Source organism: Eleutherodactylus coqui, chromosome 1, assembly GCF_035609145.1.
Source record: "Eleutherodactylus coqui strain aEleCoq1 chromosome 1, aEleCoq1.hap1, whole genome shotgun sequence".
NCBI lineage: Eukaryota > Metazoa > Chordata > Amphibia > Anura > Eleutherodactylidae > Eleutherodactylus > Eleutherodactylus coqui.
The window spans coordinates 430,142,667-430,156,737 of record NC_089837.1 but is presented as its reverse complement, the minus strand read 5'-3'; the positions used below and the strand labels follow the sequence as shown (position 1 = coordinate 430,156,737).

The 14,071-nt window shown below is 42.3% G+C and overlaps 1 protein-coding gene across 7 annotated transcripts in view; it reads left to right on the top strand.

The window, feature by feature from the left end:
- The window catches only part of ENOX1 (ecto-NOX disulfide-thiol exchanger 1), a 550,861-nt gene that overhangs the window by 413,487 nt on the left and 123,303 nt on the right, over positions 1-14,071 (top strand). For all 7 annotated transcript variants that reach the window (XM_066581809.1, XM_066581791.1, XM_066581817.1 and 4 more), the window contains 2 exons: positions 3,881-4,087; positions 11,624-11,857. In XM_066581809.1, coding sequence (XP_066437906.1) covers positions 3,881-4,087; positions 11,624-11,857 — 441 coding nt within the window. The remainder of the gene's footprint in view (positions 1-3,880; positions 4,088-11,623; positions 11,858-14,071) is intronic.

Sequence of the window (14,071 nt, the reverse complement as noted above, 5' to 3'; positions counted from 1 at the left end):
TGGGCTGCTTGAACTGCGGATTGTCCGTGCAGATTCCGCAATTCAATTTAGCCCATGGACAAGAGGTCTTAGACTCTGCATAAGCTGTTTATTCGCTGAGGACCTGCCAAAAAATCTGCGTCTAATTTTTTTATACCATGTTTGTACGTAGCCTGAGCCTAAAGCAGTCTATGAACATTCACACTAAAGAGGTTTTCCAGCTTTTAGGTATACATTAGCTGATAAGCGGAGGTCTGCCCTCTGGAATCCAGGCTCGTCAGCTGTGAATCAGGCCCAGCCGTCAGCCGGTTTGAAGCAGGAAGCAGATAGCTCCATAGATTGTGCGGTGGCCCATCGTGGTAATGCTCACACAGCTCCCATTCAATTCAGTGGGAGCTGCACCTGCAATACCACACTAGAACACTGCACAATGTACAGAGCTGTCTCCTTCCTGTTCTGTACAGGGTATTAGCTGGCCCACTAAACCGCAATGGGCGGTGGATCCCAACTGATTAGTTATTGTTGACCTATCTTTTCAATAAGTCATCAGTTTTTAAGAGCTAGAAAAAACCCTTTAAGGTAGACACTTCCTCCGCGAATGTGTTTGCTCAACTCATATAAACACCAATGTTAGTGTACCTTCTACTTTTTGTCAAAACCTGAGAAGCGGGAGCATGTTTAGAGCCTAGCTTGCAGGATCAGTGACAAAATCCAGGTCAATAGTATCTCTATGTAAAGTGAGCTGACCGCTGGTTCTCCGAAATGGAGCGCTGATCTCCAACAGTGTATAGTGTTGGCTTACTCAACAGTGTAAAATCCATTCAATTTTTCATTATTCAGCAAAGCGAAAAACTCGGCCTTAATTATTTTAAGTAACAGGCAACTTACTGAAATCTGGCACCACTTATCCCGGAGGAAACAAACAGGAATATTCAACCTGTCCAATTCATTTCTACCTGAGATCAGCTAGTGGACAAGTGATTGGCTTCTTCATTGCATTGGATTATCAGTGTCATGTGATAAAAATTGTTCCAGAGACATTTACAGGATGATTTGACCCATTCTGTCTAGCTACACACCTCTGGTTAATGTCTGCCACAAGCTTTTGTACTATAGTTTGTAACACTATTACACTGAAGACATTTAGTGAGGACATACAAATAATGTTCCATAGACTTTAAAGGGGCCATCTGACATTGAAAAAGAAATGCTTTTCATAACAGAAGATAATAAGCTTATACTCGGCTCTTCCATGCTTGCCTCGCTCCAGCAGCTCCTGGTCTCCTCTGGGTCTGTGTTTACAGACTGTAGCACTCTATGTGCAGGACATCAAGCGCTGAGAACTGTGATTGGTTGCAGCAGCCAGTAAACACTGACCCACCATAGAACACCGAACTGCATCACGGGAGATGCGGGGACCCGAGAGAGATAAGCTTTTTGTGTATGTCTCGTGTGGTGCAGAGTGCTAAGGCAGCAGAAATGCAGTTCTAAGCTATCGTTCCTGACCTGAGGGTTTGCGGGTTTAATCCCTGCATGATTCAGGTAGCCGGCTCAAGGTTGACTCAGCCTTCTGTCCTTTCGAGGCCAGTAAAATGAATACCCAGCTTGGTTGTGGGTAAAAAATAAATTACTTGAAAGTGCTACTGAATAAGTTGGTGCTATACAAATAACAAGATTTTCATTTTTAATTTTTGGCATGGGAAACGTTTTTCATTTCATCATCCTGGACAACCCCTTTAATTTTTCAGCAGATTTAACATAAATAGTACATGCAAAACTTTGTAATATATCTTAAAGGGGTTGTCCCGCGCCGAAACGGGTTTTTTTTTTTTTTAAACCCCCCCCCGTTCGGCGCGAGACAACCCCGATGCAGGGGTTAAAAAAACAAACCGGAGAGCGCTTACCTGAATCCCGGCGGTCCGGCGTCTTCATACTCACCTGCTGAAGATGGCCGCCGGGGTCTGCTCCCTCCGTGGACCGCAGCTCTTCTGTGCGGTCCATTGCCGATTCCAGCCTCCTGATTGGCTGGAATCGGCACGTGACGGGGCGGAGCTACACGGAGCCGGCATTCTGCACGAGCGGCCCCATTGAAGACAGCAGAAGACCCGGACTGCGCAAGCGCGGCTAATTTGGCCATTAGAGGCCGAAAATTAGTCGGCACCATGGAGACGAGGACGCCAGCAACGGAGCAGGTAAGTATAAAACTTTTGATAACTTCTGTATGGCTCATAATTAATGTACAATGTACATTACAAAGTGCATTAATAGGGCCATACAGAAGTGTATAGACCCACTTGCTGCCGCGGGACAACCCCTTTAACGGCGGAAGATGCTTCTTTATCCACTTATCAGGCTTCTTTCCTCTTCCTTGTGCTTAATTTGCTCACACACACTGGAAAAAAACCCACTAAAATCTTCCATGGTAGACAACGTGAATTATACGTTCACTGACAGATCAGACTGTCAGATCATATGCTGCTCATAGAAGTTTGTGGAGAGGATAGGAGGAGCGAGGTGGGAGTAAAGCAAAGAGACTCACACAGTGATACTGGTGCAGCTAATAGTAAGTGTTTTACTGTCACACAGCTACTAGAACCGCATCTACACTGCTCAGTACCTTTATAATGTCTTACAAGCTGCTCCTTCTCTGTATATGGTGAAAGATAGTGCTAGGGAAACAGAATATCCTCTATTTTGTGGTGTGCAGCATTTAGGAAACATAATTTTTTCAAAACATTCTCTTTAGCAGTTGTGTGACAGACAACCTAGAAAGATAATGTGTATATAAACACAGTACAGCGTATCTCAGCTTCTATTGTTGAATGGATTCCTTATGAATGTAGTGGTTGAAATTCATGAAACCTTCCAGAATAATATTGTACTATGGGAAAGTGGCGTCTTCACCTTTTTTCAGATTTTTAGTGTCCCTTTCTTGCATTCAGTCTCTGTGTCTTTTTGTTGCAGTTTTGTAAAGCTCAAAGGATAAAACCCAAACCTAACTACAGCATGTAAAAAAAACAAATATTCAGAAATGTTATCAGTTACCAATATAGACAAATGTATCTTTTGTGGAGCAGTTAATAAATGGCTCATTAGAGGCACCAATTTAGCTGACCTGGAGAGAGAAAAACTACATCCAAAGAGACCATCAGAGGGCTACACAGTGCACCTATAACTGTCTACATACACCTATAACTGTCTACATACACCTATAACTGTCTACATACACCTATAACTGTCTACATACACCTATAACTGTCTACATACACCTATAACTGTCTACATACACCTATAACTGTCTACATACACCTATAACTGTCTACATACACCCATAACTGTCTACATACACCTATAACTGTCTACATACACCTATAACTGTCTACATACACCTATAACTGTCTACATACACCTGTAACTGTCTACATACACCTGTAACTGTCTACATACACCTGTAACTGTCTACATACACCTGTAATTGTCTACATACACCTGTAACTGTCTGCATACACCTGTAACTGTCTGCATACACCTGTAACTGTCTACATACACCTGTAACTGTCTACATACACCTATAACTGTCTACATACACCTATAACTGTCTACATACACCTGTAACTGTCTACATACACCTGTAATTGTCTACATACACCTGTAACTGTCTACATACACCTGTAACTGTCTACATACACCTGTAACTGTCTGCATACACCTGTAACTGTCTGCATACACCTGTAACTGTCTGCATACACCTGTAACTGTCTGCATACACCTGTAACTGTCTGCATACACCTGTAACTGTCTACATACACCTGTAACTGCCTGAGCAGTGATTGCAGTTGTTTTTCCAAATGATTGGTACTCTTTATTGGAAAATTCAATTTTTAAAATCTGTTTCCTATAGATTTGCCTCCACCTTCTACAAGAGAGCGGCCTCCAGGTTGTAAAACTGTATTTGTTGGAGGATTACCCGAAAATTCCACAGATGAGATTATTCAAGAGGTCTTTGAGCAATGTGGAGACATTACGGCGATTCGTAAAAGCAAGAAGAATTTCTGTCACATTCGATTTGCTGAAGAGTTCATGGTTGATAAAGCCATTTACTTATCTGGTACAGTAGATTCTATTTCTGGCAACTTTATTTAATTTCTATTTTCCTCCTACTTTCATTTTTGTCCTTTTAATGACCCCTGTTTATTCCATCTGTGCCAACAACACCCCCCTGTCCTTCACTGATTCTAGGAATTTAAAGAAAAACTTTCCTTTCTTTGAGATTTCACGCAGGATATTTAAAGTTCTACAATGAATATCTGCTATACTTTACAATTAAAAAATGGATACAATGGCAGAGAGAACCCCGTTGGAAAGGCTTACAGTCTATAGCGAGGGGAAGGAACCTAGTAAGTGAGGGTAGAAGGTGCTCGTGCTGTGATGGCAGAAAGATTTACTGTAGTTTGTAGGCTTTTTTAAAAGTTGGGTTTTCTGGCTCTTTTTGAAACTTCCCGAGGTGCTGGAGAGTCTAATGTGTTGGGTAGTTAGTTTCAGAGTATAGAGGAATTTTGGAGATGTAATGTGAGGAACAGAGCACACGAGAGCAGAAGTCTTCTGAGGACCATAGACTGCATGCTAGTAGGGATTGGGATATTAGTCACAGATGTTTGGAGGGGACAGGTTGTTGACACCCTTATATGTGAGATATGTTGGATTGGATTTCCTGGATGTTGAGTAACCAGTGAAAGGAATGACAGGGGTGAGGCAGGAGAGTAATGGGGGCAGAGGTGGATTAGCTAGGCAGCAGAGTGCAGGATGGATTGAGGAGCATTGTATGAGACATCGTATATAGTCTAGACAGGAGATGATGAGGGCATTCACTAGCATTTGTGATCATGCGATGTTGAAGAAAAAGCCTATGTAAGAGATGTTTTTGAGCTGAAGGTAGCAGGAAGTGGCAAGGGCTTGTATGTGTGGTTAGAAGGAGAGGGCGAAGTCAAAAGCTACGCTGAGACAGCGGGCTTGTGGGACTGGTGAAAGTGTGGAGCCATTGATTGTGATTGGTAAGTCTGGTCGGGCTGTTGAGTGAGATGGGGTAAAGATGATGAGTTCAGTTTCCTCCTTGTTGAGTTTCAGGAAGCGGGTGAAGCAGGATCTAGCTGATTCGTGGAAGACTATGGGTACCCGTGTATTTTTTATTTTTTGGAGTTTCAGAATGAACATATCTTGAAAGTCTCAGGGGAAGTTTTGCAGTGGCTTCTCCCTGCCCGCATCATGTAGAGTGACAGCATTGGTGTGCATAGGGAGAGAGCTGTCACTCTATATGATTCGGTCAGGTAGAGGCCATCATGGCCTATCCCCATGACTCGGCAGCGCCATTTAGAGTCAAACTTCAATGTATGTTTGTTCTGAAACACCACAGCGTTTCAGAATCAAACATATACAGGCCATGTTGACGCTCACACAAATTGTGTAAAAAAAAAAAACGCGTGCAAGAAAAATCGCAGCATGCACTATCTTGGCGTGTATTTTGTGCGCATTCAGGCCAAGATAGAGCATGGTGATTGATGTCGCACAGCAAGAACGCAATGTCATTGCCATATCTCCTGCGGGCGGCACGCAGTGAATTACAGCCATCTGAGCCCAGTCTCAGATATTCAGTAGACATTGAAACTTATCTTTTGCATTATAGATAAAAGCTAATAAGCAACTACTCATCAAACACTAAAAGTAGGGACTCTAGTATCAGTTTAATTTAAAGCCCAAGAGTGCACACTTTGGGGAAATTTATTAATAAACTAGCACCAGAATTTTAGCATTAAAAAGTTGCAATTACTTAAGCTCCAGCACTTTTTGGGATAGTGATTGTGGCTGTCAATGGCCTAATTTACTACAATTTAGACCGGAAATGTCACTGGCTAACACATGGATTGGTCAGATGTCACAAATTTGTGGTGAGATATCCACTGGTCTCAGTGAATCTCTCCATTTAAGCTTTGCTAAGCAGCAATATTGTGCTTTATATTATATATATATTTAAGCTTCTGTTCAGACCTGGTTGTTTCTTCACATTCAGCATGAAAGCTCCTGGAGTATACAAGGAGGACATTCATAGAACCACACGCTCCTGGAATATGACCAAAGAGATTCCTTTCCCCATACTCTGGAGCTGCATTTACCTTTATGGCTTGCAGTTGTTACTGTCCCTTTAATTTAAAAGAGGTTTTATCAGAGGTTGACTGTCTTTAGAAGCGGCGGGGGTGTTTTTTATAATTTTGCGTACAATAAGGAAGAAGCCAAGCTTGGTTTATGCTTTACTATTATAGATGCCTGTGAATTAGAAACACTACTATATTATATCCCCAGGAGAGGCTTCTGAATTTATATACGTTATAATTATCCCACAAAAGACTAAAATAATAAATACTTTCTATTTTATACTATTATACACATTTTATTAATATAGTCACACCATGTTCCTGCTGATATAACTGGGACATGTTGCTGACTAGAAGAAGTAGGACACCGAGCAGGAACAGTAGCAGCCCGACTATTCCTTTATTTATCATTAAACCTGGAGAAAAGACAATAGAAAATGTATATTCATCTATTACGTTTAGTGAAATCTTGTATTTCATACAAAAGAGACACTGGTTATAGCTCCAGAGACGTAATGCTAATTTTCCCCTGCGGTGCTATGAAAATCACAATGCATACAAGCACATCTGTCATAAAACAAGTCGATATGTGCACCTGTAAGGGGCCACTCCGGCAAAAATACATTTTTTCGTCCTTGCCCCCCATCACCTGGATGCCTGTCACACTTTGGAGGTCTCCTGTGTATACTGCAGTCATTTTCATGCAGTGCAGTCCCCCCCCCCTACATCTGATACTTATCTGGCACCATCTTGATGCTGAGATTTCTCCCTGCTCATTTTCTATGTGCTATGCTAACACTCCCATGGTGCATCACATGAGCAGCTAAAGCCTGTACCATCTCTACTTGCAGGGAGGACACTGCCATTATCGTCTACATTCACCTAAATAGACTATCACAATTATATAGTCACGAGAATGAGCTGTGATCTCCTTCATTATAAATGTTTGACAAGAGCCTCTAATGATAAACCATAACTGTGATAGGGGTTTCTGTGTCTCCCCCCCAGCCCAACCCATGAAGAGCCTGTGTGATAGAATCCATGTAATATCATCAGACAGGAATTACCCTGACTGAAAAACTGACCTGAACAATGCAGAGTGTCCAGTAGATAGGAATAACTAACCAAGGTAATACTTGCCAACTTATAAATACTGGGGGCCTAGTTGCGTATGGAAGGAAGAAAAAAATTCCACCGGAGTGACCCTTTAAATGATTGGTGACATGCCATTAAGTCCAGGGCCAGCCATAGGCTCTGTTTACATTTCTTTAAGGGGTTATCATCATAATTGCCAGAAAATATATTGTTTATTTTTGTAAAATGATGCAATTCTGAAGGAACCTATTATAGTCAATGGGTTCCATCAGGCATCAATTGTTTCCCTTGTTTCATGGATCTGGAATTCTATCTGTCCCATAATGGAACAGAAGAATGCTCATATTTAATGTGAATGTGAACCCAGCCTCACATTGGCGTACTGTGCGGTACCTTCTGTTTATGCCCTAGCCCCCCATATTGTGTACTGTCCTAAAGCGTACAAATAACAATAGCGTACAATTACTACAGCATCTTCATTCTCAGGATTGATGGGGATGAGATCAGACCCCCTACCAATTATAGAGCATATCCTAATGATATGCTGTCACTTTATGAGATGGTAATAAGCCTTTAAAGGGCTTGCCCAGTTATAAACTACTAATGGCCTATTCTTAAGATAGGTCCTCAGTAGTAGCAGAGTGGGGGTCTTGTCACCAGGGATCCCTGCCGATCAGCTGTCCACTGTAGTGGCCAAGCTTGGTATCGCAGACATTGAAATGAATGGGAACTTTGCAATCCCAAGCCCGTTTCACGAATTCCTATGATGTGCCCTCTCTTAAACTCTGTTAACTAAGTGAAATCTCTTTGATTGCGTCGTAGAGGCGTCTAGCGGTCAACAAGCTCTACACAAGCAAAAAAAAGAGGTCACTACACACAAGGAGCCTCTGAGCCTTTTTATAGGTCATGGGTGGTACAACTTTTAGGACTTCAATGATGCCACAACTCATCATTTGTAGATCTGCCTGAGATGTAACTGCAGATCTTCCACGTTTAGCAGCAAAAATGACAACTTCTTCAAGGGGCTTGATTTTTTTTTTTCTTTCCCCCGATGAGTGTAAATAAAGAAGTTCTTTGTTTACTTTTGAAAAAGCACAGGCTGCCATTAAAAGCGACACATTAACATAAATCACTGTTGAATCATCACAACCAAGCACTGACTGCTTCCTGAATGTTCCAACTGGTGAAGAATCAACCTGCATGTAAATTAGAATAATTGTCATAGGGTGGAAACTGTACAAAAGAGAACGGGAACTAGGCGTACCGAGCTTTGCTTCATTTCATTGTACCAGTCATGATAAACCATCTTCCAGTTGGCATATTTCAGATTTTGATTGGATTGCAGATTTGCACCTAACAATCATCCCAGTTTTGCTTGGTTTCATGCCACGCTGCTAGTGAAACCAAATCTCTATGGCAGCGATATGCCTTCTCATGCCGCAAATAAACAGGTTATCTTGAGGTACCCCTCGTCCTTGCGTCATTAGGCGCAACCTGACACATTGTCAGACGTACAGTTACAACTGTTGATTTTCCTTGTGTCACTCACTTTTAGGACAACTCATCATATTCCCACAACCTTTTGTTTTTATAGAGAAAGGAAACCCTAACAATCCAGTTTGCTGCATACATTGGATGTAGAGTGGTAAAAACTATTGCATGGACTGTTGTCCTGCAGCTTATCTCTTCTCCATACACTAATTTGTACGTTCCTACAAACCACGGGTGTCGGTGCTGTTCCTGTTGTCTGTGGAGCAGCCTGGAAGAGAATGGTATCTCTACATAGGTTTCAAGTGCCAAATAATAAACACATTTCTTCAGTTAATGTGTAACAATCCATGATGCTTCGAAGGAAACCGAATTGTGTGGTTGCCATGGAGACTGCAGAAATGCAATTAGTGACCTATCAACAAGTTTTACTATTATTATAAGTGTTAGTGAGTTTTTGTGTTATCACACCATGTGCAGTCTCATCTGATCCACTTATCAAGCTTAAGCATACCAGTCTCCTAGTCCTGCCAGCTGCCATCACGCTGTCATTAGGATGCCGAGAGGCTTGTCACTTGATTGAGCAGAGAATGTCTTGACAAATTTAAGGTTTGTTCCAAACCTATTTGCTGTTTTTTTTTTTAAACCGCATTTTGTAAAGACAAATTTGTTGTGTCCTTTCCTTCCTCTTGGGTCATGTTCTCAGAGATGCTTTTATTCCCTGTAGGACCTCACAGCTGTCCGTCTAGAAAATAACAGGTCTGACAGTAAAGTGTAATATTTGTTTATGCTGTGCCATTAAATATTGGAAAATCACTTCTGATGACCTTGCAGCAACATTCTGTCTTACGGGCATTTATATATTTGTATTTTCCTTTCCAAGTAAACCATTTATTATACGACTGCAATAAAACATAATTGTCGTGTGAAAAGGTCAGTTGCCACAATAGCTAAAAGCACAAATATACAGTGTATAGACACTGGCATTGTAGGGTAGAACAGCTTAAAACGGGCCACAGAATCGCTCGTTCTACTCTCAGAATTACACTTCTTTTAGTCTAAGCACAATCCAAGAAGTTTGTGAAGCTATATGAAAGTATGGAATTACAAGAAGGCAGTTTTTCTTAAGTACTTGGTGACTATAGGATATGGAATGAAGTAAGTACTTGGTCTCTTTTCAGTTACAGGAGTTTTCCAATTTTAACTCCTCTTATTGCTGTTGCCTTTTATTGGTAGCTTCGATTAAATGTTGAAGTGCAAGTACCGTGTGTCTATGAAACATTCACAGGCTAGCTATAGATTCAGTAGGATACGACTTTGGGATTTAGCTAATTGAGAAAGAGATCCAGACATCTCTGGTACACTTTAAAAACCTCCAAGTGCATTTCCAGTGCTGAGCTGAAGCGTTCAGGATTTTTGTTCTGACCCTGGAAACGCTGGAGTTCTTAAAAATAGTTTTTGAACATGACACAGTGGGATGCATTAAACGTGTGCAGGAAAGGCGAATGAGCAGGGAGTTACAATAATCAAATGGGGAATGGATGAGGGCCACAACAAGTGTCTTTAGCGTGTCCGTGGTGAGAAATGGACAGATTTTAGCAATATTTCTGAGGTGCAGGTGGCATGTTCGGGCCAGGGATTGGATATGGGGGGGGAAGGAGAGGTCTGTGTCCAGTCTGACCCCAAGACAGCGGGCATGCTGTTTGGGGGTTATTATGATGCCAGACACTGGAATGCAGATGTTGTGGGGGAGGTCAGTTGGAAGGCGGAAAGAAGAGAGGGTCCATTTTTGAGAGGTTAAGTTTGAGAAAAAGGGAGGACATCGTATTAAGCACAGCAGGCGGACAGACAGTCAGTGATATTTTGGATGAATGGTTCAGAGATCTCACGGGAAGAGGTGTATAACTGGGTGTCATCAGCATAGAGATGGTATTGGAGGCTGAATTTGCGGATGGTTTGTCCGATTGGGACTGTGAAGATAGAGAAGAGGAGGTGACCAAGGGCCGAACCCCGAGAGACCCCAACAGCAAGGGGGAGCGGAGCGGAGAGGAGATAGAGCCAGTGAAGGAGACGCTGAAAGAGTGGTCAGAGAGGTAGGAGAACCAAGAGAGAGCAGTGTCATTTAGGCCGATAGAGTGGAGCATGGCGAGGAGGAGGTCATGGTCAACAGTGTCAAACGCAGCGGAGAGGTCGAGGAGGATTAGTCGGGGGGAGTGTTAATGGTAGTGATATCAGGGAAGAGGCGGAGTATGGCCAGCCAGGAGTTGGGGGAGAGAGCTGACAGCAGTTACCGCCTAGTACTACAGTCCTGATTTCTATGTTTTCCATCCTCCAAGCATGCTCAAAATGCATTGATGAATACGCCCATTGTTTGATCAAACATGAGAAGCCTAGATGGTGATTAACACTACAGCCCAAGATTAGACTCCCGATTGCTTAAGTAGTCAATACTGATTAAATCTACATGAACATTAGTCTGTTATTAATGTCTAATACATTCTTTCAATAATACCTGCTTCAAAAATGTCTAATGTCTAAAAATGTCTACTATAATATTATGTTTAAACAAATGCTTTTAGTTGCAGGAATCTCAATTGTTAATTGGCTCAAAAGGAAGAGCTACACAGCATCCTCAAATGGGGAGTTTGTCCGAAACCTGAAATATATCCAGATTTAGTAGAAGAAAGCACTCACCAAAATATCTGCACCATGTTCTAAATGCCCAGAGTGCAACTCTTTAGGTCGTAATGCTTGATAAAGGTCATTATGGCAGAGAAGTCATCATTCATTGTTAACTGTATTGTAAAATACATTGTGAATAATACAAAAGGGCTCTACAAATGGTGTAGTTGTTACAGGTTGGATTGAATCAGCTTTTTGATGTTTTTTCTAATTGTGAAATTTGTTATTTAAAGGTTACAGAATGAGACTAGGATCAAGTACAGATAAAAAGGACTCTGGTCGCTTGCATGTAGATTTTGCCCAAGCAAGAGATGATTTTTATGAATGGGAATGCAAACAGAGAATGCTTGCAAGGGAAGAGCGTCATCGGCGCAAACTAGAAGTAGATCACTTACGGCCCCCATCACCACCAACAATCATGCATTATTCTGAACATGAAGCCACAGTGCTTGCTGACAAGCTTAAAGGTAAGTACTTGCTGGGATATTTACTGCACCACTGGCACATGAAATAAGAATAAACGTGTTTATGGATTGTCATTAGTTTTGGTAAAGTAAGAGTATGCTTCACTGCATTGTGAGTTATCCTTCAACATAGCAGCAACAATACTGGCCCCATAACAACTAGAGCTGCAGTTTTCCTAGAAGACCCAACAGTTTCCAGTTGCATACAGTTGTATTCAAAAATTAATCAACCCCATTGTAAACTAGGTTTATCTGCCAAATTTACAAATTTTCAGCTGGTTGCAAAAAAAAGCAATCAAAGAAAAATAATTTAAAATGTCCCTGCACTTTCACGCTGGAAGGCTCGTACTCCATTGGCGGTTTTCACCACCTCCGGGTAAGTGAAGATAACGGAAGCAGCCAAAAACGGCCAACGGAGCGCTCCTGCATGAATGTACAAGTACTCTTTAAATAGCTCAACAAAACTAGTGGTTTCTCCTAATTGAACCCAAAATAGCACTACTCTGAATAGAATCCCTCATAGGAGTTCGCATTTGCAAATCAGGTGTTGTCTCACACACACCTGCTACCGGCGCCCCCTGAATCTTTTCACCCTGTAGCCAGGTACTCGAAAATAGCGATGCTCGATTGCGAAATCGCCCTTAACGAGTACGTTCGCTCATCTCTAGTGGAAGTAGAGAAGTGTCTTCTCTCAGGACTGCTGAGTTTTGTCTTCTGAGATAATAATGGCTTAGTTGTGTTTTCATTTTGTTATTTTTGTCCTCCTCTTCCAAGAACCCTAACTGTGTTGTTCTTCTGGTGGTCAGGCTCTATGTTTTATATATGCTTTGATGGCGTCACCAGGGGGCGGAGTGATGACGTTACCAGGGGCAGCGCATGAGAAGCACTCACACACAAACATACAGACAAGTGGTCGTTAGTAGTTTGAAAAGAGACAAAAAGATAGCAAAGGCACTGAATGTTCCTAGAGATAGTTATAAGCATAGTTTTCAAGTTCAAGGTTAGAGGAGCATACTACCTGGGTGTGGCAGAAAGTGTAAGCTATCACCAGCTGCCTCCAGATTTCTGAGGAAGTAGTCAAAGGTCATCAAGTGACGGCAAAGGATCTGTAGCAAGATTTAGTGGCAGCAGGCAGTCAGGTTTACAGTGAGGTGCACACTAAATACTGAAGGTCTTCCTGCCCAAACTCCCAAGAAGTACACCTCTACAGACCCAGTAGTACAAGAAATTTGGCTTCTATATGCTCAAAACCATATAAGTAAGCCACAAAAGTTTTAGAAACATCAAGCAAAGCTGGAACTTTTCAGGCCTATGGATAAGCGATATGTCTGAAGGAAGAAGAGTGGAGCATATGCTGAAAATGCACCCTGCCCGTGGTGAAGCATGGTGTGGTGGCTCGGTGATGCTCAGAAACTGCTCAGTTTCCTTCAACAGTGCAAATCTGTAGTATCTGGAAGGCGAGATATATTACTTCAAGTTTCAGGAAATCCTAGGAAAAAATGTTACTACTTCTGTGAGGAAGCTGAAGCTTGGCCGTCATTTGACATTCTAACAGGACCGTGATCCCAAACATACCTCAAAATCCACCAAAACCTGGTTTCCGATGTCATGGAAGATTTTGAAATGACCATCACAGTCGCTTGATTTGAAATCTATGGAAAATCTTTGGTGGGATTTGAAGATGGAAGTTGCAGCATGGAAACCCAAAAATATTAGTGAACAAACTGGAGGTCACTTCCCATGAGGAATGGGCTGAGATTCCTCAGGAGTGCTGCCAGAAACTGGTGTCTAATAGAGATGAGCGAGCATACTCGATAAGGCAAACTACTCGAGCAAGTAGTGCCTTATTCGAGTACCTGCCCGCTCGTCTCTAAAGATTCGGGTGCGGCGGGGGAGAGCGGGGAGGAACGGAGGGGAGATCTCTCTCTCCCCCCCCCCCCCCCCCCCCGCACCCCCCTGCTCACCGCCGCAACTCACCTCTCACCCGCGCCAGCAGCCGAATCTTTAGAGACAAGCGGGCAGGTACTCGAATAAGTCACTGCTCGCTCGAGTAGTTTGCCTTATCGAGTATGCTCGCTTATCTCTAGTGTCTAACTATGCATTACATTTACACAGGTCATTACAGCTAGAGGCTGTTCTACAAAGTACCAAAAATGCTTGTCATAAATGGGCTGAATAATTCTGAGACTGTAATAGTTAATAAAAGTGTCATTTTCT